The sequence below is a fragment of the Aythya fuligula genome, chromosome Z (genome assembly GCF_009819795.1).
Source record: "Aythya fuligula isolate bAytFul2 chromosome Z, bAytFul2.pri, whole genome shotgun sequence".
NCBI classification, from domain to species: domain Eukaryota; kingdom Metazoa; phylum Chordata; class Aves; order Anseriformes; family Anatidae; genus Aythya; species Aythya fuligula.
In genome coordinates this window covers 58118524-58144491 of record NC_045593.1, presented here as the reverse complement: position 1 = coordinate 58144491, position 25968 = coordinate 58118524, and the positions used below count along the sequence as shown (strand labels likewise).

At 35.8% G+C, this 25968-nt stretch overlaps 1 protein-coding gene across 1 annotated transcript in view; it reads left to right on the top strand.

Annotated features, from left to right (window-relative positions):
• SLCO4C1 (solute carrier organic anion transporter family member 4C1) overlaps positions 1-17011 on the top strand; it is a 31240-nt gene extending 14229 nt beyond the window's left edge. The window contains exons 4-13 of the mRNA XM_032206314.1: positions 1628-1724; positions 2364-2485; positions 3365-3480; positions 3775-3919; positions 5262-5457; positions 10368-10521; positions 12336-12523; positions 14475-14539; positions 15647-15784; positions 16887-17011. Of these exons, the coding sequence (XP_032062205.1) occupies positions 1628-1724; positions 2364-2485; positions 3365-3480; positions 3775-3919; positions 5262-5457; positions 10368-10521; positions 12336-12523; positions 14475-14539; positions 15647-15784; positions 16887-17011 (1346 nt within the window). The remainder of the gene's footprint in view (positions 1-1627; positions 1725-2363; positions 2486-3364; positions 3481-3774; positions 3920-5261; positions 5458-10367; positions 10522-12335; positions 12524-14474; positions 14540-15646; positions 15785-16886) is intronic.
• Positions 17012-25968: the final 8957 nt, after the last annotated feature.

Here is a 25968-nt window from a genome sequence, read left to right as displayed (position 1 = left end):
GTTTCTGTTAGTAACTGTAAATAGGTGATAGCATCTTTGACTAAAACTTTGCAATTCATGAACTGTTATTTTCATTGCCTTCTGAAAATGGTTGTCTTCATGAAGACTGTTTTCTGCTTGCTTAACTGAGACATTTACATGTAGAACTGGTGAACAGTTATGTGGTTTCAAATGATAATTTAAACTGAATGGTCTGTAAGAGGAAATAAATGCCTTTTAATTGAAGTCTGATATTCTGCAGGATGAATGTGAACTTAAATTCAGAGTGGTCCTGTGAGTATGTTGTTATTTTGAAAATACAGAAAATGGGATACATCAACTCCATATTTATTCTGACTTACTGGTGTGCAAGTGTGCTCTTCTACCCTTACCTGCTATTACTTTCTGCTGTCTAAATAGACTGCAATAGTGCTAAATATTCCTAAAACTAGCACTATAGAAAAAACTGGAAAATCTAGGTTCTTCAACCTGGGCAAATGCATAAAATATAGGCAATAAAGTCTTACCATTTATTTAGATAGCTCTAGCTGACTGCTACTTGCAAGCATCTATCTGCAGACAGTCCTGCCATCAGTACTAACATGCTACAGATCTGAGCCAAAGAGACTATTGTGACATAAAGAAAATCATGTACTGAAACAGAAAAATGTATAGGCCTAAGAGTGTTCTTCAGTAGCAAGTACTTACAGCTGCAACTTTTTTCTTCTCTAGAAGCAGTTAAGAGCTCTGATTTTATATTTTTAGGCTCACATCAGTAAACTGAAGTGCACATGATTGAGTCCTCTGCAAACTCAAGTGGCAGATATTACTTCTGTCAACAGTGTTGTTCTCATCTTGGCAGATCTTAAAAAAAAAAAAAAAAAACAAACACCAACAAAAAAAACTCTTAACACTCAAACTACACCTAAATATGTAGACTCTTAAAGATTGCATGCATGTACTACTGACAACTGATGCTTGTAACAGTTTTAGTTCAGAAAGTTTTTCCATATTTTGTGCCTATGATTTAATCTACAAAAGGCAATCTAATAATGTGCAAATATGTCAGTGAAGTGTCTATGCTGCATCTCAGAGTTGCAGCTTTTAATGAGAGCTGCTAATTTTCATGTTGATATACAGGTACAAACGGTCTTCTGCACACTATACCCTAAGTAATGACACTGAAAGAACAAGCTGATTTCTCGAAAGCATTTGGTCTGAAGTTGATTTCACAGAATTCATAGAATCACAGAATTGTAGGGGTTGGAAGGGACCTCAAGATAACATTAGGCCCAAATCCCCTGCCAAAGCAGAAGCCCTAGAGCAGGTTTTCCAGGTAGGTGTCCAGATAGGCCTTGAATATTTCCAGAGAAGGAGATTCCACAACCTCCCTGGGCAGCCTGTCCAGCTTTGTCACCCTCACTGTGGAGAAAGTTCTTTCACATGTTGGTGCAGAACTTCCTGTGCTCTACCTTGTGGCCGTTACCCCTTGTCCTGTCTCCACAAACCACTGAGAAGAGGTTGGCAAGATCTCTGCCTCCCACACTTAAGGAATTTATAAACATTAATAAGATCAATAAGATCTAGGGATTTCTTTAAAAGAAGGCTTTAAATATGTATGGTAAATAATGTTTTTTTTCTCTTCTAGGAATTGGCTATGCCATGTCACTGCTGGGGCCTGCTATTGGCTATGTCTTAGGAGGACAGCTACTTAATGTTTACATTGATATCCAGATCCCAGAAAGGTGAGAATTCTTTTTTTCTTTTTCATTTGCTAATTAGTTGAAGATTTTAAGAATTTTCTTCACATGAGGAGAAATGATTTTGTTTGGAAGATGCTGCATTTTCATGAACTTGATGTAAGAGAGAGTGCCGCTATTTCTATACGGGGGGGATAGTTTTCTAGAAAATATATCAGTTGACAAATAGTCTCCTATTCAGGAAGTAACACTTTGCATTGTAAAACCGTCTGGACTACATGAGTAATAAGCATTAGTTATACTTTCATATCCTGTATTTTCTGTATTGGCCCTCATACAACTTAGTGATTGTCAAGATTGTCTCTTAAAAGCCTTTGTCAATGCTTTAATATGCTACAGGATCTTAAAAACAAGACCAAATAGTGGTCTTCAAATCAGAATGAGTTTGAACAATTAATTGTAAAGCTGTATTTGGTAGAATGCAATGTTATAACAGAGCTGATTAATATGCTTACTACTTTTTCAACAAATAAGAGATTGAATACATTTAGAAGAAAAGAAAATTACAGTATTCAAAGACTTTTGTCATGTCTATTAAAAAAATAATTCCAGCTCGCTGACATTTGAAATTACTGGCATGAGTTCACAAATTGTAAGCCTGCTCTTTGCAAATTATTTTTCCAGTACACAGATAGACCAAGATGACCCACGCTGGCTTGGGGCATGGTGGATAGCATTCCTTGCATGCTTTTTTGCAATTTGGTTTCTGATAATACCATTTTCATGCTTTCCGAAATACTTGCCAGGTAAATAATGTGCTTATTTGGTGTCATTTTGAGTTTTGTTTTTATTCCTCTTTGATTCTTTTCTTTATATATTTTGGCTAAAACCTGATTTTATATATATATATATATATATATATATAGTTTCCAATATGTGGCCTTTTAAAATGAGAGGAATTGGCCAGAGGGAGGCTCTGAAAAGTACTGATGGGGCAGGGGGAATATGTACAGTAGGACTGGAAACAGGTAGAGTGTGGAAACTGATGGTCAAAGTTTGAAAGATGCTTGCAGCTAGACTTCCAGGACTGTGTTTAAAGCTATGGAGTTAGCACCAAGAATCACAGGTAACACCTATAGACTTAACTCTTGCATTGTAGTCTTGGCTATTGTGTTATGGCTATGGGTAGAATTATTAATAAACATGAATCAAAATATACCAGAGCAGTCTGTTTAAAAATAATACTTTCAATACATTTCCTGTTCAGGCAGAGTCTCTTGGAAAAGCATCCATCTAAAGCAACTTACTTACTACTCATTATGTGGAAGGAGAAATGATGGAGGACAAGGAACAGTGAAACAGGGAACTAGGGGGAATGTGAGGATAAAATATTGAACGGCCTTCAGGGCAGTCTGAAACTCTTAGGATACCCTGATAATCTCTTAATACAGCTAAGGCTCTCAAATGGAAGTATGATTCCTACAGCCATTCTTTTTTTCCCCACAGTAATAATGCATTGATCTTCTTATAGATCAGTACCAATACAATATTCCAGAAGTCTTGAGGTGTCCAAGCTGTCTTTCCCATGGAAATTTTGTAATATTGTAATGTTTTTTTTTTCTGATTTTAAGCCTATGAACATTGTTATTTAGAATTTCTTTGTCAATAAATATGCACTTTTGTAGGAACAGCAAAAATACAGGCTGAAAAAATCTCTGAAACCCACAATGATGGAAGTGAGGCACTTGTTGAAACCAAGAATATTGGAAAGAATTTTAAAGACTTTCCTGTTGCTCTTTTGGTAAGAAAATCTGGAATTTACTAAAACTGATAGTGTTTGGAGAATGAGACTCTTTTTCAGACTTTATGTAAGTCTTTATAAAGGCAACTGCTTCTTCATGCAACAGCGAAGTCTCCAGTGCTGCTGAGAACTACATATTACTTCATTTTGTTGATGCATGAGATTTTTAAAGCTTGAAAAGCATATTAGTGAAGTTCATGAAAGTATCTGCTTTAAAGTGGCATTTAGTTTACGGGGTACAACAATGAAATTTCCTGAGTGTTTTGCTAATCTTTCTCCATGCTTCCTCCATAGATTCTGTTGAAGAATCCAGTACTTATGAGTCTAATAATAGCTAGTTCTTCAGAAGCATTAGTTGCCACTGGCTTTGCCACATTTCTACCAAAGTTCATAGAAAATCAGTTTGGAAAGACATCAAGTTTTTCAGCAACTCTTGGAGGTAATGTGTTGTGGGTTTTCTTGTTTGCTTTTTTTTTTTTTTTGTTTTCCTTAACTGCTTTATCATAATATTTAAATAGGTAGAAAATGGAAGGCTATGAAAAGCTGATCATTGCAGAAATAAATGCAATAACATGAAAGAGGTATTAGGTGGGATCACATGAGTAAATGATACAGTTATTTCTAAAGGACAGCAACAAGATCAAGGCAGAAAGGCAAATGAATACTTGCAATGTGTCAGACTTAGTTCTGGAACATCTTGCTACATTACTTCAGCTGTAGAGTGCTGCAATTTAAAAACATGGTAGTTGAACTGCTCTTTGCCCAACAACAATGTGTTTAGGAGAGACTTTGTACTCCTTCTCTGGATAGTACTAGATAATTAGTACTATTGCTACTTGGTCATTGATTCAGAACAAAGTATCTGCAAGTTTTACGTAAAAATAAATTGGAATGCATGCTCAACTGTTAAACATCATTAGCAGTGCTGTGAGAAACAATGTTCAGTTTTTCCTTTAGACCTTGTTTTAATTTATTTTAATTAAATACTGATAGTATTAATCCAATGTACAGTTTTAAAGAAATGCCTGTGCTAATGTTGAAAGCCAGCTGCACCTGAACTAATGTTGATAACATACAGACTAGTTAGTTAAATGACTATTAACTACTTAAACTCTTTTGACTATGTGACTCAGTTCTCTGACTGTAACAGAAGTGTCTGTAAAACTAGTGATCTCAGCTCAGTGCAAATTACATTGATGAATTGTTTTTTTTTGTACATATCGATTAATTCAGCAAAACTGGCCCACCTAGGTCTTGAACTTATATCAAGTTTCTGTAGAAACTTAAGACTTCATTGTCTTGTGCTGTCTGTTGTAATAACAGAACATAATTCTTATTATAAAAAGTTTATAGCACAAATGTGTAACAAAAGATGGATGTGAAAAATACTAAGAAGCCATGAATTAGAATTTTCTATTTTCATAAAGCAGCCTACTGGTGTTCAGAGATTTCTGCACAGAATGCATTACAGTTAAGTAATCTAGATTTGCTGTGTAGAACTTTGATTTTGTACATCTATAAATTACACTGTCAAGCTGAACTTCTGCAAAGACTAAAAGTAATGTAAGGGTAGGAGAAATGACTTTCAGTGAAACTATTAAATTACTCATGCTGAGAGGTTCTGGTAGGATGGTTTGAAAATGACATCATATGGGCTGCATCTTAAGAGGCAGGTAAGTATTGTGATTTTTTTTTTACTTAACATGAAACTGCTTTCTGAAGTACTTCACTAATTATGTCTTGCATTCTTGTGTAATTGCTGGTGTCTTGTTTTTCTCTAGGGCTTGTATTAGTTCCAGCAGCAGCACTAGGCCAAGTCATAAGTGGCATCTTGGTATCCAAATGCAAAATGGATTGCAAAAACATAATCAAGTTCATGATAGGCACTTGTTCAGTGGCTCTACTGTTAAACACAGTGTTTTTATTTGCTAAGTGTGGGAATGAACCTTTCGCAGGTGTCTCTGAAACATATGATGGGTAAATATATTTTAATGCACTCTTGGGGTTAGTGTTAATGCTTAAAATAAGTAAGTTATGTCACAGAATACAAAACCTCTAAAATGTCATATCACTTTGCCTTGATGTAGGAAAATGGAAGTTTTATTTAAAAAAAAACAAAAACAACAAACTCTAAAACCTCGTTCTTGGACTTAGCATGAAATAGATGACTAAGAGAATGTAAGGATACATTGCACTTAAAATGTTCTAAGCATTCCTGGTCCTTGTGGAACAGGAAGGGTGAAGGGATGGGTACCCGCTTCTGTAGCGAGTCTACTTGTAGTAGAAATGGTATAAATTAGAACTAGTTTTCTGTTTCTTTAAAACAGTAATAAGTCTTTTGTGTATTGTTTTATTACTCAACTTTTACAATCTAGGCAGCTCTTTTCTGAAAGGAATCTGTCTGCAGCAGCTTCATGAGTGAGAAGTGAGGGGCACTACAACTTAAATAATATTCAGTTTGCAAGCTCTTCCCTAGGAAAACAAAGTTATTGTAATATCTAATATCTGAAGTGAGAGGCAGACATGTTATGCAAAGGCAATATAGCTTGGTGACTGAAGCAGAATAATGAAATGGGTAGAATAACATGGTTAAGAGAAATGACTCAAAATATTTGATTAGCATGTATAAGGAGGACTCTTTAAAAATATATACTTCTCTATCCCCTGAAGAATACATTTCTCATCAGTAATGAGAACACAGTTAATCACTTGTTTCTAGATCTTTATACAAATCATAATAGCAGAACTCTAGGATGAATGTTCTTCCTGTTCCTGTGAATAAAGCTTACTCTGGAAACAAGTGTGGCAGTAGAAAAAGTGAGTAAAAAATGAAGCAAGATTAAAAATAATTTTCCTCAGAAGTATGTTTTAAGAGAATGCAATTCTAATAATCCTTCAGCATCAAATGCACATGATGCTATCACCAGCATAGGCAGTATATTATATAAAATGTATTATGCCCTATTAAGGAATTAACTGTAAAATTGTAAGGTTTAAATTCTCTTATAGTCTTAACACTTCTGTAAAATGAGCAATACTTAAACACAGGAAAAAGAGGGCTAGCCGTGTCAAAACTGACAAGTGGTCAGTTACTCCCTGAATTCATAACACAGAGGCAACTCCAGCTGCTTGAGGATATGCCAAAGAGCCAGAAGATGTGCAAAATATTTCCAAGATGGCTCATAGCAGAGCATGAGTAGTGTGCTGTGCAACTTCTCAATATTTAAATATTGTCTACCCAAATCCCCCATTTTAGAAAAAGGTTAGGTCACCATAGAACTTCTACAAAGGTAGAAACTGCTCTGTTCCAGAAAGTCCAAAAGCGTTTTCACCCAAGTGGAATGGGGGAAGAGGATCTTTCTATCTTTCAGGTGCAATACTATAAAATGCACCATAAAGATGTAGAAGAATAGGGGATAGACAGTGGAATTGGTTTTGATGTGTCTAAAACAAATGCATGTGGGTAATAATTCTAGCAAAAAATGGCAAACTTCTAATCAACAGTTAGGCTTATATGGTTTCTTCACTTGATATTATCAGGCTTTTTATTAACTAATTTTAAATGAGCATATAATAATAGAATAGTACAGAAGAATCAGATCTTACTCAGAGGCAATTAAATACACATTTTATAGGATATAAAAGTTACCAGTATTCTTAGGTCACATAAACATAACAGGGATATTTCTTTTTTTTTTTTTCCCCCACATAATAGCAAAGAGTGATGTGAAAGACTGACCAGGTATTTTTAATGTTTCTCTTTTAGGTAGATATGAAAACTCTAACTCATAACTTTAGGTTAACAGGTCAGAAATTCAGAGGCCTTGAAGGCAGTAGTGATTGAATGTCAGGCTTCTGATTCTGCAACAGTTGCTTTTGTATTTCTTAAGAGGATACATTTTGCTTAAACTCTGCACAGCATGTTCCTTAAGCCATCATGGCATGCTATATGTTGATCATGCCTTTATCAGAGTTACGCACTGTCCTGATGAGTAAAACCTGCTGTATGTGTATATGGCAAAAATATCTTAAAAGGCATCTTAAAGTGTATCCCTTGTTTCTGCAAACTTTTTAAGCTTTTTAAAGGATTGGTCCCAGGGAAGTCAGGTAAAACTTTGATGACAGAGTAGAAATTTAGTGCTATTACCTTTATGCTTCATCTTTATAGAAAGATGAAGAAACTATACTTCATCACTCCTTTATACTTGATCTAGATGGCAGACTGAATAAAATAAACTTCACACTGGTGACTGGAGGGGAAAAAAATACACATTGAAAGCCTAAGTTATTACTCATTTAGATTATATCCTTACAACTTGCCATAACAAATGTCATCACAGGCCTTTGAATACGCTGACACTTAAAACATGGCATTGATTTAGGGTATGAAAAAATGCTAGCAGGAAGGTTGTTGTAGACACTTCAGATCTGTGAAAACTAGGATGTAAACTTGCGGAAAGTTTTTATAGTTACATATTGAGCAAAATAATCAAAATAATCAATATATTGCTGATCATTGAAGAGGTTGTCCAGGAAATAGAATATGAAACTATTCATATTGTGACTAATACATATATACTGTGAACAATACATAATCATATTGTATGTCCACTGTTAATGATCAACTAGCAGAAGGTACAGCTGAATTGATTTTCATCTTAAGTTAAGTGCAGTTAATTTGGTTTAAGTTTTGCATAACCTTAGCAGTTATGTAGTTGCAACTGTCTTGTTGTAGACCTTTTACAACAATTTAGCATTAACCAATCCTGAAATAACTATCCACTCAGTATCTATTATCAACAATTATTCAGTTTTATCTAATTCACTGTTACACTTAATTTTAGTTCTTTTGAGACAAGACCTCCATCAGATCGAGTAACACTAATACAGTGCTAGTTCTGAACTTCCTTTCCATGAAGGAATAAGCAGCTGAAATATGTAGTAGTAGTTAAAAATAAAAAATAAAAAAAATTAAAAGCTTGTGGAACAATAGCCAAGTTCATACAATAGTTTACATAGAAATAGCTTATATTAAATAACATATGTTACTGAACAAATGATTCTGAAAGAATAAATTTTGAGGGTGTTTGAGAGTTGGCTTGGCAATTGATGTAGATGAACTTTTGTGGAGACTTTGAAGAAATCCTTTATGGCAAACATTCCATTTCTATTGAAAAATAGCTTGGTGGTGGTAATGAGGGAGCATTTTTATGTTTAGTAGCAGAAGCACATGAATGTTGGATTATTTCTGAGCTCCAATGTTAATGAACAAAGTGTATTCCTTTAATAGCCCTCAGTGTTAACTGTGATAAGTTGTGCTATTAAATTAGACTAAGCAGAATGAACACGTATGGTTTAATCTAGTATGTGCTTCAAGGAAGTGTTTTTGCCACACTTGTTTATCTAGTATTTCCTCAAACGTGAAAGAACAGAAACTTATTTCTGTTCATTCCCACACATCTATGGGACTTTGTTTTGTTTTCTATTACAGAACACACAATCTGTAGAGCTTTTAAAGACTTTTACTTCCTTATAGTGCTGTGTTTCTCCAGGGGAAAAAAAAAAAGAACAAGAATTTCCATTTCATAAGAACCTAGGTACATGAAACTACTTCTTCTGTATTCTAATTTTTCTCTGAGAGTACTTCAAGTTTCAGTCCCCTTTTTATGTCAGAGAATTGAGACCTCTGCACATGTGGACAGAGGTCATATGTTGTCATTCAATTGATCAAGTATTTCTAGGCTTGACTGATAAGGCAATGTATGGAGAAACCAGTGATTAGTAAGTTATTTGTGAATTTACTTATGGTGTACTGGGATGCTTTAAACCAGAGCAAACTGGCTCTTGATTCTTCCCTATCTGAAGAATGATCTAATGTGACAATGGTAGGGCTCAACTGTGCTGTTATAAAACTGAGTACATAAGTAGATATGATGTCCCTAATACTCCATATGCAGTTTGAATGCAGTGTAACTAATCAGCTTAATTCCTGGAAAAAATATTTCTGCTCTTAGTTTTTATTACCGTGTTAAATTCTCTCAAAGTATCCTAACTTTGAGGTAATGAATCTGAAACATTCAGATTACAGAACAATATTTCAGCTACTGACTCTCAGAATCCTGTTTTCAGTTGACTGTTTTCAGCTGACTGAAATTCTAGCCCATGAAGCTTTTGTGCTTATTATGTGCACCACTATTAGAAAATCAAGTGTTTTTATTTTCTCCAATTATGCCTTAAGACATAATGTCTTCCCACATCTCAAGTTGACTTTATATTAACAATATATTGACAATATATTGGGACTGCTTCAAATATAGGACATAGTATGGTTGTACTGAAAACAAAATGCATAAATCAAGAATGGTTCTGTATTTACTGTATGCAGTCATCTGGGTTCTGGAATGATGTAGATGCCTGCACAACAGGGTTAAAGGTTGTAGAAATGCAATGGGTTTGCAACTCGACTTGAATCCAAAACAACAACAAAACTTGAAATTTAATTAATAGAATAAACATCACCAAATACTGGGTTTAATCTTGCTGCATTTTTAAGACCTTACAACTCAATTTATTCAATTTTAATATGTATGTGGGATAGTGGAGACAGTAGAAGAACTCAGTTGAGACATGGAGTTTTCATCTGTTTTGTGAATGTATTTTGGAGAAATAACCTATGAAAGTAATAATAGCACAAAACAGCTACATGCAGAATAAATAGGAATTTCCCCTATAGCTGTATGTAGCTACTAGGAATATTGGTTTGTTTTTGAACAATTATGTGCATAAATAATCTGAACTAAATATTTTGTGATTCATTATCCTATAAATACTGTATTGCTTATTTACATAACTGCTATTTTTTATTAAAAAGCCTATTTACCTTCCAGAACAGGCATGCTACATAACTTAACAGCACCATGTAATGCTAACTGCAAATGCTTGCGTTCTACGTACTACCCAGTTTGTGGCAGAGATAAAGTCCAGTACTTTTCCCCATGTTATGCAGGATGTACATCATCTCTTCTTACCAACATGAAAAAGGTACTTTATCTTATGCAGGTAGCTGACCTGGTCTGTTTTTGTTTCATACAAAAAGTATTAAATGTGGAAAGTGTTCTTCCCCTAGTATGCTGGTAAATCACAGTATTTCTGAAACTAAGTGGTAATTACTACAGGAAAAGTTAATGTGCATTGGAAGCAAATATTTGTCAGTAGGATGAATGTTGATATGCTTCTTACTTGTGCAGTGTCACTGCTACTAAACTTTCTATTCTGAAAACACATCAAACCTGAATTTACTTTGAATAAAATTGGCAGTCAGAAAAATAGAAATCAGCTACTGCTTTGACATTAAGCAGCAGTACTTACCTTGATCTTTAAGCATAATATAACGTCTATTGTATGCATGGCAATCTGTTTGTGTGTGTCTGCATCCCTGAATGTCAGTTTGCTCTGGTGGTATGCCATGAATGTGGTAAGCCAAAGCCATGAAAGTCGTGGATATTATCTAGACTTCCCAGAATTGAGTCTTTTGTGCTTGTCTCTTTTGCGCTTGTCTCTACTAGCACAAGAAACTCTTTAGCAGCATTGTAGGCAGATAAGTCTTTAAAACGTAGGCAAGAAAAGGATGATGGTGGGTGACTACTTTCTGGCAAATAACTGAACACTTTGAATTATACTTTGTTTTAAAACAGAGTGGATTTAAATGGAGAACCTGGAACTATCCCATTTGTTCACATCCTTACAAAAGCAACTCATTACTTCTGTTCTTTACCACTTAAGTTTTTGAGTAGATATCTTCTCTTTTCTTGTCAAGTACAGCCTGCTGTGAAAACCAGCTTGTTTATAACCAAGACTATAGAGACAGATGATCTGAGACTTTCTAAAAACTCAGAAGAATGAGGACTGTTGCAGTTTTTAGTTTGTTCTCCCACTGTAACTGGATAATTTTTACGAAGCCTGAAGAGTGAGGCTTGAGGAAATAGTGGCATAAGTAGATTTAAATCTAAAGAGTGAACACTGTTTTAGTGTAACAAGTTTTTGTAGTTAAAGTTGCTTGGAGTAAAATTTTTCAATTGTATAGAAATAACCAGCAGCTTTGTTTAATAAATAAGGTAACAGTTAACAACAGCTAACGTCAGTACTGGGAAAAGTTTTTGAAAACCATGTTAGAGATAGTTTGTTGTAAGGGAACTGCAGATTTTGACAATACTTTATTTAGAAGTGAAACACTGCAAATGAAACATTTCTTTCACCTGGGGAAAGAAAAAAAGGACACTAACCTGTGACACTGTACATAGTGTTTATAATATCTGTGAGGAGATTTTGTTTGAAAGTCATTTTCACAATTATATGCAAAAATAAAACTAGGTTTGGAGACTCTAAAGCTTGCCCTTTCCTAATTATAAACAATGTTTGCTGCTGATTCCCTTCACTGATGGATAGTAAGATTTGAGTGTGAAAGCTAGCTTTTCAAGTTTTATTTTGCTGGTCTTGCATAATGTCATGTATTACATATGACTGTGGCTCTAGCTGCAGGATCTCCTTTAGTTTTATGCCTTTCGTGTTTTGTCTCAAAACTTGTTACTCAAAAAACTGTCACTTTTTATATCAAAAAAAAAAAAAACACACAAATAGTTGCTGCTCACGTGAGCTGGATCAGTCAAGTTGTGCTGAACTGGTTTTAAAAATGAGGGTTACCTTTTATCTGATCATGAGAAAGCAGACTGTTTCCCATACTGTGAAATAAGTTTATTTTCCTTGTATTCCATGGGATGCAGACATACTGAACATCTACAATGTTACTGCCACTCTTCGTTCTTAAAGCTAAATTTTGTTTTACAAATTATTTATAGGCTTACTACAACTGTTCCTGTATTGGGAAGCTGAAAATAGAAAATGGTTCAGAAGACATTCTCTATGAAGCTATACCTGGAAAATGTCCAACACAATGCACAGTTTTACCTTTATTTCTGATCTTCTTCTTTTTTGCTGTTGTTTTTACATTTATGGCTGTTACTCCAACAACTGTGGCCATTCTCAGGTAAGTTTTTGGGCTCAGGAAAAAAGCATTTTAGTGAAAACTCCGATCAGTGAAATCTAAATGATTTCATTTTTGAGTACGGATTCAAACCAATGTGCAAGAGGATTTCCTGTTGTAGTATTTTGTGGATAAAGCAGGCAGTATTTGAAGCAGAGTATAATCATGTCATTGTTTCCTATCTCTATAGTTACATTTGCTTAGCAGATACTGTTTGAATCCATAAAAATAACCTTTTCCAACTTTTAGCAAAAGTTAAAAGCTCCCATTTTCATGAGACCACACTTTTGGCTGCTTTGTTGAAAAGAACACAGTAAATGTGCCACATGCTTGGATGAAGAAAGTATTCAACTACCGTGTGTATGTAGTTCCAGTTTTTCAAATTTTACCAATAACCTAATAAAAGTCAATAGGTACTTAATTCTAAATTGACTCTCTAATTGGGTTCTGATGTGTAAAATTGTACTCTGACAGGAACTGTAGACTACCTATCATTAATGTTGTAATAGGGGGATTCAATGACAGTCACTAATATAAAACCTGACAGCATGTATGTGTTTAACTGCTGGCTTGGCTGCTTTTCAGATCCCTAACACTCTAACATTCATATGCATGAAAGCTAGATACACTTTTTTAGTGGAAGTGGAGCTGTTTCACTTTACGTTGAAATGTGACTTACACTTCCAATATTTGTGGAGAGAAAATATTCATGATGAATAGACATGTATACTCGTCACATGATGCTTGGGTGAGGGGAAGCTGTTATTTTCTTGTCAAGTTTTGGGGTGGGATGAGGAATGATATTCTGCAACTGTACTTTGTAGTAATCTCCTGTTTAGGGTTGGTGTAAACCTGAGCTTAAGAATTTATCCTGTTAGTCTGGCTACAGAAATTTTACATGATCTTCAGAATTGAGCTGACAATTTTATTCTGTTAATTCTAAGCAGTAACATTTGTAATTTGGAATCTTTATATAAACTGAAACAATGAAACAGTTTCTGATGAGAGGACTGTAAAGCAGTTTAAATTTTGAAAAAATTTAAATAGCTAAATGTGAGTTAAATGACTCTAGCATATTCTATCTCTTCAGCAAACTTATTCTGTATGCGCTGAAGTGTAAATCTAGGTGTTTCTGACATATTCAAGTGCTAGAACTAAACACCCACACTATGTAAGACTGCTCATTCTCTTACCTGTGTTTGCCTTTATGGTAAGGGAATCCTAACAGTGGCAGGTGCTAACTGCTCATTTTAGATGAAGTACTTCAATATACATCCTACACTCTGAGTAAACAAAATGCTGCAGAAGCTTAGTTGTATAAAAGAAGTTGTATAAAAGATGTAGATCAAGTTGTGTTAATCTTTGTGTAGTTTCTTTAAGACATTACCAGGATAAAATGTTTGCTGCTAAGGAAATATCTGAAAGAAATGGGTAGGAGGTAAAATCTACTAGTTTTATATTAGAAATAATATTGACTTCTATAAGATAGTCACCCAACCTTATAATTAATCACTTTTGGCCTATGTAAATGTTATAAGGGTGTTGTGCTGTAGCCTAGACTCAATTATGTATTGCTTCTTCAGGTACAATAGCTCAGGATTAACTCTCTGGCACGGGCCTTAAATCCTTAAATCCTTGGTTGTTCTATTGAAAAGATGTTCAACAGTGTATCAGGGTGCTGTTAGTAAGCTAGATTTTTGATTAGTTTGTTTTGTTAAGCTAGTTTAATTTCAGTTCCTTTAACCTCTTGTAGGAATAGCTTTTATATTTATATATATAATATTCATTGGTCAAAGAATCTCTTGAAGTCCTTTAGTTATTTGTTCTGCACACAGGATTTCTAAAAACCCTGGAAAAAGAATATATTAAGCTAAAAGATATTCACTGAGGAATATAGCTGAGAAATGAAACAGTTAAAACTTGTTTTCTGTATTAAATTGCATCTTGTTTACAGATGTGTGCCAGATAAACAGCGTTCATTTGCTCTTGGAGTACAGTCAGTATTTCTACGACTACTAGGTATGACTTGAAACTCCTGTTTCTCAATCTCCTTTTGACATTTTTCTAGACTTCAACATGTATTAAGAAGCTTTCAGAGGGGTGTGTAGCAGCCTTTTGTTGGCTTAGAAAATGCACTTATTAGAAGGCAAATGCTATCAGAATTCAAATTTGTTTTAAATAGGTATGCTTGTTCATTTTAGCCTTTCTTGTTGTTATATATATATATATATATATGCAAGAACAAAATGTCAGTAAATGTCATTCTTTCAGCAAAAGGCACCTTCTGACACTTTCTCCAAAAGGAAGCACACTCTAAAGGTTGATGGAAATTTTACTAAGAACTTGAACTGCCTGCAGCGACTGTAGTTAAAGAAGGCAGCACCTAACAACATTACTACTGATATTTATGCTATAGACTTAATGGATCATGCAGGGACCCTAGAGAGAGGATTTGTAGTGATGACATAGCTGCATGTTTCCTCAAGAACAGCTTAGTCCTTGAGCAGGTTAGGTAGACATGCAGTGATGTACCTCAAGTGTATAATAAAACTGGATGCAAACCACTTGTGATTTATAAAGCATTGTTGTGATAAAAATAACACAAATATAGTGAATTCTAAGCAGGAATAATATTAAATGATATTCATTCTACATTAATTTTTTCCTAGAAGCTTGGCTACATCAGAGTAATGGGAAAATGTTATATTAATGTGTTTGATTATATATTGTTTTGTTCCTCTGCACTTGGAACAAGTTAGTGTGTTACACAAAGGGACTTTCTTTTCCTTCAGTTAAAATCCTACTTCAGTAATTACCTGTTCTATCCCCTAATTCTAATTACATTTTTCCAATGAAAATTATGAAAAGTGAAGTCTTTGAAAATTGCTTTGAGCTGTATATATAACAAATTCTGTGCATCCTACTTATTCACTGAGGTCAGTTGAAGAGGTGTTTGCTATGTAACTAATACAAGTATTTTAACTGAAGTCATGGGGCTTACTTACATGTACCTTTAGCGTGTTGCTCTCCCACTTTATCTTCCCCACCAGCTTGACATTTCACACTATGCATTAAGATTGGGTAAGACCATTCCAAACATTTCAACATGTTACCCTGTTTTCTTAGGCACTATCCCTGGACCAATTTTGTTTGGTGTTGCAATAGATAACAGCTGTACTCTGTGGGATATTGATGAATGTAAAACTAAAGGAGCCTGTTGGGTGTATGACAATGAAAGAATGGCATATCTGCTGATGGGCATAAGTAAGTGACTTCTTTATATTAAATACATGTACAGGATAATATGCTGACCTTGACTGCTAGAAGGAATTGTTTTAAAACAACATTCAGCTTTTGTTGTCTTAGTAGTGGTCTTTAAAGAAAAAAGCATCAGCAACAAACTTTTGTTTTTCCTAAACAGAAAAAGCAAAATATTGGGGGAAGCATATACAAAAATTTAACCATAATACAGAATTGTTTTACTTTTCAAGTCTTTTTTTTTTATTGTCACACTTTACTGAATTTAAGGGCTTTTAGTGCACACATTTCAGTCTTAACTATTTTGGTCCGTTTACAAATTAAGGTATAAGAGGAACTCACTCTTGTCATATTTAACTTCTTTTTATTCAATTAACAATATGAAAATATCTCTGAACAGTAGAGAATTTTTTTCCCAACTTGTCTAACAAGCTGCTCCTTTCAAGTTTATGTCTGGGGGAGGGAATACAGGCTAAGTGTACAATCGTGATAAATGCAGTTGTCATATCTTCTGGTAATTAAGGTACTTAAAGTGTGTAAACTGAACGACTAGCATCTAATCTTTAAACTAAAAAATAAAAAGTCTCAACTTCAGGTTTCAGTATCTCTCAGGCATATTTCAGTGATAGAATGTAATCCCACCCATAGTTGGTCAAAACACCAGTCAGCACCACTGGTGTTGAATATGAATAACTTATGAAATGTTATTGAAATTGAAATGAATAACTTCTTAAGATAGCTGAGGAAGAATACTTACCAGGCCTGTTGTACATGGGCAGTTCTAGCTTGAGGAAAATAGAATACTGATGCAACAAAGAACAGTGAAGCAAGAAATAAGGAAGACTTGCACTTTAGGCTAGAATGGGGTGAAGAAATATAGAACTGAAGTAATGGCAATAGCAACTGCTGCAAGCAAGAACCAACAGGCAGATGAGAGGTCTAAAGTCAGTTGAAATGCTGACTATACCTGCCCTTTGCTCATCTAAAACACATTGAAATTTGTAGTATCAATTAAAAATGCAGTTGAAATCTTGCAGTGTGAAACTTTATGAATAGGTGAAATGGTTTTGTCTCAACACTGAAGGACTCTTCTGTTCTTTGCATTCAGGTGCTGCTTGCAAAATCATCACAATCATCTTTGTGATCATGGCAGTACTTTTGTATAAGCCTCCACAAACAAGTCCAGCCCTGACACAAAAGGATTCAGAAATGGTGACTGCTATACACACATAAATTGTGAGCAAATCAGGGAGTTTCAAAAGAAGCCAATAAGAGTAAGCACTGTTAAGACACTTATACCAAAGTTCTTGTACAACATAAAATATAAAAGATAATATTTAATTCTTGAACTTTATTTATGAATGTGTATCACATTCTTTAATTTGCTGAATGTGATATTTAGTATTACATTCTGTATATCCAAAAAAGTCCATATATTTCTAGTTTAATTTTGAATGTTGAAGTGAAACAAAGTAGAATATTCCAATCAAAAAATGGCAAAAATGAGCTGAATGGGACTGACTGTGAGTCACATTTTCCCTGCCTATACAGTAATACCTAAGGGAGGAACTCTAGTGGGAGAAAATGTGGAACTTAGTATGTTAAAGGGAACTGTCAATGTTTAAAATGGGGATTATTTTTATGTGCACATTGCCTGGGCCTTTACTTCAAGTATGGATTCTGACTGTAGATACACTTGGGAGTTTGCAAGTATGGACATGTTTTAAATATTTTTACATGTTATCCTAATGGCATTAATTCACTTCTTAGTATTTGTAGAAAACTGTAAATAGTTATAGGTAGGTGCATTTGACAGCATAGTGTTTGTTAACTTAAATGCATTAGTTTCTATTTGAAATATATAATATATACAGAAAGTTGCTGTCAAGCTTCTTTCTTTAGGGAATGTCAACACTTTTTCTATAAATTTTGAAAATAAAACCTATTTTCTTAAACTTCTGTGTATGCTGTGTCATTTGTATGCGAGTGAGTTAAGAAGCCTAGGAGTCAAAGAAACAAAAAGCTGGAAAACAAATAAGTATACCAACATTAGAAGCAATAAAACATGGCTTTAATTATCCTGTTGACTTGTGTACTGTGTACTGAAGCTGTTTCTGTTTCACATGACAGATGTGACTTAGCCACTCTTACTGGGTATTAAACTGCATTGCCTTCTACTGAAATATCATTCAATATTGACTGGGTTGTTTTAATAAGCAAGATATTCTCTGCACTTGTTTTAGCTAATGTAAACCAATTATCTTGTACACTGGTAGTGCATGCCACTTTTATGTAGTCATGTGTACCCATCTTCTCTGTTTACATAACTTCTTATTGACTATCAAAACTTCAAACAAGTACTAGAATGAAGTTTTGTAACAAATGAGTCATATTTCATTTGAGTCTCCAAATGTAGTGCTTAAACTAGGCAGATGTAAGTAGACAGCTCAAGAGAATCCTGCAGAGTTATTCAGATAGAGCTGTTCAAAGGGAGAGGGGGAGAGGAGGTTTGAGCAGAAGAAGACTATACAACCCTAAAGCACAAGACTTCATGTTTTTAAGACAGAGGAGAAAAGTGGTGGAAGACAATTCAAAACAATTGAAGTTAGGCTTTCTCTTGTTGAAAAACTCCTGATAACACAGCTGCCTTATGACTGGACTTACAGTGAGGTGGCTAACTTCCCTTGAAAGATCTAGTGATCTTCAAAGTTTGGGAATATGGCCTAAAACTTCAAATTTGTTTTCCTGCTGAGTTTCTCCATGTGAGGTATAGGAAATCACTTAGTAGTAAAGATGTGTAGTATGGTAGCTAAGCTGGCAAACTTTCTTCTCTTGGTCTGACTTGAGATGTGAGATTATAGTTTAGTTTATACTGGTTATCATGTTTGGGTGTATTACAAAATTTGTCAGGCAGAGCAACAGGACCTTCCTCTTCTGAGGAAGTTATTAACGCTCTTAGTTGCTCTTAGTTCCTATTGGGGTGGCTATTTGGGTGGATAAGGAAGGAAGTATTGCTGTGGTGTAAAGTTACAGTTAAGGTTAAAGGCTGTTGCAACTTAGAATTTAACTTTTGACTTGCTAAAGATAACGTGGGCTAGTTAGGAAGACCAACACAATAGATAGAAGGGAGATAAAATGCATAGAGCTGGGTAGATTTACTCATTTTACTCATTTACCTTGCATTATAAAAACATTCAATTCTCTCTCCAAATAAATAGACAAAGTGGTAGATAGCATGTTAAAGGTTTTACTAAATAGAGGTAAATGTCACAGATGAGCTGACAAGGTCTGTATTGGTATTTAGATGGTGTTGTGGATTGAAAAAACTGTCCCAGATAATGGGATTAGAGTGTACTCTCAGCAACATCACAGATACTACAGAAGTATCAAGGGCCATCCAGAGGTATTATGACAAGCTGGAGAAATGAATATACAGAAACATGAAGTTAAATGAAGGGAAGGTAAAATCCTGCACTGAGGGAGGAACAGTTTCAAGTGTATGTATACTTGTACATACAATACAGGCCGACCACCTGGAAAACAGCTCTGCAGTGAAAGCCTATGGTAGGAAAGGTGATGAAGAGGCAGCAGTATGTACTTTCAGAAAAAAAAAAAAAAAAGGTCATAGGCTCCACTAGGCAGAGCACTGCTAGCATTTTAAAATCTGCTCAACACTGGTGAGGCTGCAGTGCTCTTTAGTTGTGGGGTTCCTCAGCCCAGGAAAGTTGCACAATTGCTGCAACAAGTGTGCTGCAGGGCTACAAAGATGGCTAAAGATCTGTAGCGTCTTTCATATAGGCAGGCTGAGAGAGCTGGGGCTGCTCTTGGCATGGAGAAGAGAACGCTCAGGGGGATCTTACCAACATGTAAATATCTATCTGATGGCAAGAATGAAAAGAAGGAAGCTGAACTTATCTCAGTAGTGCCCAACTGACTGGACAAGAAGAAATGGTCACAAACACATGAAGTTCCACTGGAACTGTAGAGGGATAACATGACAGGGTTTTGGTAACAGGAGGCTGCCGGGTTGAACTCTCTGAGAAGATTCCAGCAGCTGCTCCATGTTAAATGAGGGCCAGTTTCAGCTGGCTCCAAAGGGACCTGCCACTGCCCAGAGCCAAGTCGAAAAGGGGTGTTGTTTGGGCCTCTGTGAGAGCAGATTTAACAAAGGGAAAAAAAAAAAAAAAATAAAAAAAAAAAATAAAAAAACACTGATGTACGACAGCAGCTGGGAGAGAGGAATGAGAAATAGCCCTCTAGTCCCCCAGGTCAGTGCAGCAGGAGGTGCTCCAGGCAGGCAGCAGCAATTCCCCTGTGGCCTGTGGGGAGGCTCCTGGTTGAGCAGGCTGTCCCCCTGCGGCCCATGGGTGCCACATGGAGCAGATCTACATGCCGCAGCCCCACCCATGGGTGGAGGAGCCCCTGGTGGAGCAGGTGGACGTGGCCTGGAGGAGGCTGCGGCCCATGGAGAGCCCCTGCAGGAGCAGGCCCTGGGCTGGAGCTGCAGCTTGTGGAAAGGAGCCCACACAGGAGCAGTTTTATTTATTTTTTTACTAGGAGGGCAGTGAAACACTGGAACAGGGTGCTCAGATGTCGTGAAGTCTCCATTCATGGAGGTATTTAGAACCCAGTTTGACCTGATCCTGGATAACCTATGCTAGCTGAACTTTCTCAGTCAGGGGAGTTGGACTAGATGATCTCACGAGGCCCCTTGCAACTTACTTGCTTCAGTGATTTTCTGAAATAGTTATTGTGGTCTTTGTTCCCCATTGTATATGATGTGTTAGTTCTTTAACTTCTGTATGGATTCTAGCAAGGGAAGACCTACTTGTTATTGCACAGTTGTGGTTTTTTTTTTTTTTTTTTTTTTGTTTTTGTTTTGTTTTGTTTTGTTTTCTAGCATATGTATATATCAGCTTGTACATGTACATCAAATTAAACTATGTTCAGAATCTAACACTTGGTGTGTGTATATTGCTAGGTTGTAATATTTCCGTTCATGCTAACACTCCTGATCAACAAAACATTTCAAACAGCAGTTGACAGTCTTTTGTGATTTATATATGCTCTGTGAACTCCTTTTTAATGTGCTTGTACAATCCTGAGTATTATCCAAAATAAAGATGATTTAAAAGTTTTTGAATGTTGCATATTCTAACTAGCATGACTATTTTTAAAAACTATTCCTAGTGCAAATAAATGCAATCCGACACTGTAGATGATAAAATGTCTTAATCTCTGAAGCAGAAGGAAGCTTTTAACTGAGTATATTGCCTTGCATTTCCAGCTCAAATAAGGTCTCCAGAGTCCTACTGGAGCCTCAGCTTGGTAAATTTCTGTTGCTTTCTTGGCTAGTATTTTATTTTATAAGTTTCTAAAACGTTTTTGAAGTATAGTATACTTACTCACATTAGCTAGTTTTGTTTTTGCTGTAACTTTTTGATATCTAAAGTTCTAAAGTAATAGTAAATTTCAAAGTGTTTTGTTTCTTTTTAGATGTTAATGTGCTGCTTGTATGGTTTGCAGGATAGAGCTCCACCAATAGGTTAAACAAGTACTTGCAGAATACGAAGAATGAAAAAACAAACAAACAAACAAGTATAATTTTTGAGTATTGACTTCAAATGTGCATTTACCTAGCTGACAACCTACCTCTGAATTCAGAAGAGTATTTGTATCTTCCAGGATTACACCTTCTTTACTATAACAACAGCAATGTTCTTTGTAACTGAAAAGGGTGAGATGAATATTTCTTAACAAATGATTTCTTAACATTAAGCGATACCCACACACGTTATGGCAGATTTAAGGGCAGCGTTAGGACACTTTTTTTTTTTTTTTTTTTGATCATAAACACATGTATTCAGCCATTCAAGTTCACTTGGCCTTGCTGAAATTCATGAGATTCACATGTGCCTCAAGCCTGTCCAGCTCCCTCTGAGTGTCACCCTCACCACAGAGCTTGGTGTCATTTGTCAACTTGCTGATGGTGCACCAGATCCCACTGCCATGTCACTGACAAAGGTATTAAACAGCACCGATCCCAGTACTGACCCCTGAGGAGCACCACTTACCACTGGTCTCAGCCTGGACATTGAGCCGTCAACTGCAGCTGATTGCGTGTAGCTACCCAGCCAATTGCTTACCCACTAAATGGTCCATCTGTCAAATCCATGTTTCTCCAATTTAGAGACAAAGATGTTTTGCAGGACAGGGTCAAATGCTTTGTACAAGTCCAGGTAGATGATGTCAATTGCTCTTCCCCTATTCTCCAATGCTGTAACCCCACCATAGAAGACCACCATATTTGTCAGTCATGATGTGCCCTTAGTGAAGCTATGTTGGCTGTCACCAGTCACCTCCTTATGTGCCTTCACGTAGTTTCCAGGAGGATCTGCTCCATGATCTTGCCAGGAACATGTGTCAGAAAAGACTCCTGAGAGTTATTCTCAAGGTATTTATCTTTGAAGTCAAATTTAGCTGTTTCTCACTTGAGAAAAGGCCTTGTGTTCCTGAAAACAAATTTTAATGTTCAAGGTATGTGAACTGATCTTAAAACTATTTCTGCTATCTGCAAATCTTGTTCTCTCCCTGAGTATACTAAGGCTACAGTGAAGTAGCCCAACTTCCAACTAAAAATGTTTATTTAAAGCTTTCTTCCTTTCTTTTTTACTTGGAAATGGTGATGAACTACTCAGCCCTGGTGAAGCCACACCTGGAGTACTGTGTCCAGTTCTGGGCTACCCAGTACAAGAGGGACATGGAACTACTAAAGCAAGTGCAGAGGAGGGCTACTAATATGATTAGAGGACTGGAACACCTGTTGTATGAGTACAAGCTGAGAGAGCTGGGCCTGTTTAGCTTGGAAAAGGGAAGACTGAGGGGAGAACTCATCAATGTGTATACATGTAAATACCTGAGGGGAGTGTATTGAGGGGGTGGAGCCGCTCTCTTTTCAGTTGTGCCCAGTGACAGGACGAGAGGCAGTGGGCAAAAACTGAAGCACAGGAGATTCCAGCTGAATATGAGGGGGCACTGCTTTACTGTGAGGGTGACAGAGCACTGGAACAGGTTGTCCACATAAGTTGTGAAGTCTCCTTCTCTGGGGATATTCAAAACCTGCCTGGATGCCATCCTGCACAAAGTGCTCTAGGTGATCCTGCTCTGCAGGGGTGTTGGACTGGATGATCTTCAGATGTCCCTTCCAGCCTCGGCCATTCTGTGGTTCTGTGGTTCTGTGAAGCTCTTAAGATGGAAAGCAGCTATACAAGAGTCATTTGTTGACCTTAGTGTATCAGGATCTTTGTTCTTTTAAAAATTAATGTTTAACTGAAACATTTTAACATTTTTTTTGACCTTTATTTTTGTGTTTTGCCATTACCTCTAGCAGACGGTTTGTTCCTCAAGAGTCACTTTTGCATTTCCATACATTAACAAACATGCCTTTTTTTTTTTTTTTTTTTTTATTTTTTTTATTTTCCCCCTCTTTCCTCAGCATCAACAGCTTTTCTGCTCAAGAGGTGAGAAATCAAGAGCATCCAAAACTCTAGAAAATTGATATATTCATTCTCTCTTTTGGCTAAAAAGGGCAGGTTTACAGCATGTCCTACTGATCCATTCTCTGAAATATCATAGAAGAAAGTGAAATTTTGTGACATGCTGTATGGTTGAGTAAACTGAAAAACAAACAAACAAAACAAAACAAAACAAAATAAAAAAAAACAACACTGGGACTGCCAGTACTGCAAATTACTTAGCTATAGATTGTCTTACCTTTAAAATTTAAATGTTGCTGCTTCCTTTTTTATTTTTTTTTTTTATTTTCCCACGAGATTTACCAGGGAGTTACAGTAGCTTGAGGCTAAACCTCTGATTCAAACTTAGCTCTTATGTTTCCTTTTATCTGAAAATCAAGACTGTTCTGCAAAGGAAGGACTATGATAAGAGAATTTCAAGCTGTATTTGGAGAGCTGAAGCTGGAACTCTGTTAAGCTAAGTTAATTCTTTGTATTTGAGTACTTCTACAGAAAGTATGTATAGCTTAACTCTGAAGTTCATTGCAGTGGCACGTGACATTCCTCCCAGCTTCATTAATACCGAGAAAGGGGAAAATCTGAATTTTATTTTGCATGTGACCATCGTAGGTAACATTACTTAAAACTGAATGTATAAATTCATTTGTATACTCACCTTGCTTGCAGTATCTCTTTGCACATGACTATATATACTTAAAAAAGATGACCTGGAATGGCAAGATGTAAGCAGAGTACACCCTAGTGTTTCTCCGTAATTCATGGACTGAAAGATGGGAAGCTTAGGAATGGTGCAGCTTGCTAGATATTTTTACATACCTGATGTTTAGTTGTTGACCACTACTGAATTGGTAAGAGCTGGCATTATAGTGCTTCCTGGTCTAAAACATGTTAAAATTAGATCAGGTGTAAATGTATTTAAGAAAATTACTGAATTTTACTGAAAAATTACTGAAAATATATCTTTCAGCTCTGAAAGTCTTCAAAAGGGTTGTGGATTGAGTAGTATTTCAGTTTTGGAATGAATGTATGTGAAATACTTCTATTATCCTTTGTTATAGAAGGAAAACAAAATTTTTAACTTCCCCTCCTTTTATTTATTTATTTATTTATTATTTTTTTGCCAGTAGATGGCTCTGTTTCTGTTAACAAAAGTCATTTTTGGAGTGCAGGGAAGAAAATATGCAGCTTTTGCAGAAATATTCTGCTAATGGAAGCATGGCTGCTCTCTTTTGTCTGTGTGATTTCTTGTGTGGATTTCTTGTTGTGGTAAATATATGAATATGCTTGTTTATGATTTTTTTTTTTCCCTGACACATTTGTGTAGCACTCTATGCAACTGTATTTTTATATGGGTTCTTTTATGTCTTTTTCCCCAAAGACAAAGTATCCTTAGGCAACAAGGATCAGTTTTAGTTTGGAGAAGCTTTGCAAAAATACAGAGAGAGACAATGAATTTTGTATCTCAGTAGTAAAGATGAAAAAAGCTGAAATACATTATATGTGTGCATCCCCCATAGCATATATACACAGAAAGAGTGAGTCTGCTGCTTTACTTAAGACTCTTACAAATTAGAGCTTCCTTCAGCTCCATGCAGTGTATGCATTTCAAATCTGTAATATGAGTGTTGGTAACTGGTTAGACAATTACGCCTCCACAGCCCCTGAATACCTTAGTAAATGGAAGTCCAGGGAAACACATAAAGCTTTTCTGATTATTATTAATCAGCTTTCATATTGAACATGTGTGTTAGTATGACTCGAAACCTCACCTTGAGAAGAGGTGAAATATAAACCAGGAAAATAAAATCCAGGCTGATCATGGAGATTGTTATTCCCTCAAAATTATTCAAGAATTCCTAACAATGGCTAGGCTACCTGGAGGCATGTTTTCACCCCTTCCCACACCCATTTTACTATGATATTTTATTTGAAGGATTAAAATGATGAGAAATTTAACTTGTTTGGAAATAAAAACAGAACCATAAAGCAGCAACAGTTGGTTTGAAGAAAAGTGAAGGTTTTGCTATTTACTTAATGAGTATCAAGGTATTTAGACAAATTACATGACAACAGTTTAGTATTTGTTGTACTTAGCAGAAGTTGGTGTAACTACATTGAAAGTATTTGATAACCTATAAACCTAGTAAGATATGACTGAGCAATGACAGAAGTGCAGACTGGGCAGAGAGAAATGCTTTTCATGAGGTTTTTCTCCTACCTAATCACCTTCTAAAGATGTTTCAATTCTTTTGTTTTAGGCAGCTGGATGAAGGCTTTGGCTTTGTAGATTGGGAAAAGACCACCAATTAATGCAAATCCACATCCCCACCTTTGTGCTTCCTGCTTCTCAGGCATCTGTTGTCATTCCTTTGAATGGCAAACTGTCAGACTAGAGATAATGAAGGCTCCAAAACACCAAGGTAATTACCTACAATAAGTGAACTGAAGCAGTTCCAGCAATATATTGGCAAATAAACACACAAAAACAGCTATAATTGGAGATATGAAATGAGACAGAAGTAATGAGGGCTGAAAATGAGACACATGGAAGGAAATTCATACAGGAGATGAAGAAGATTACATTCCTGTTATATTTTGTTCTAGTCAAAGTGAACGACCTTCATTTGAAATGCTTTGTAAATCAGTAATTTGTAC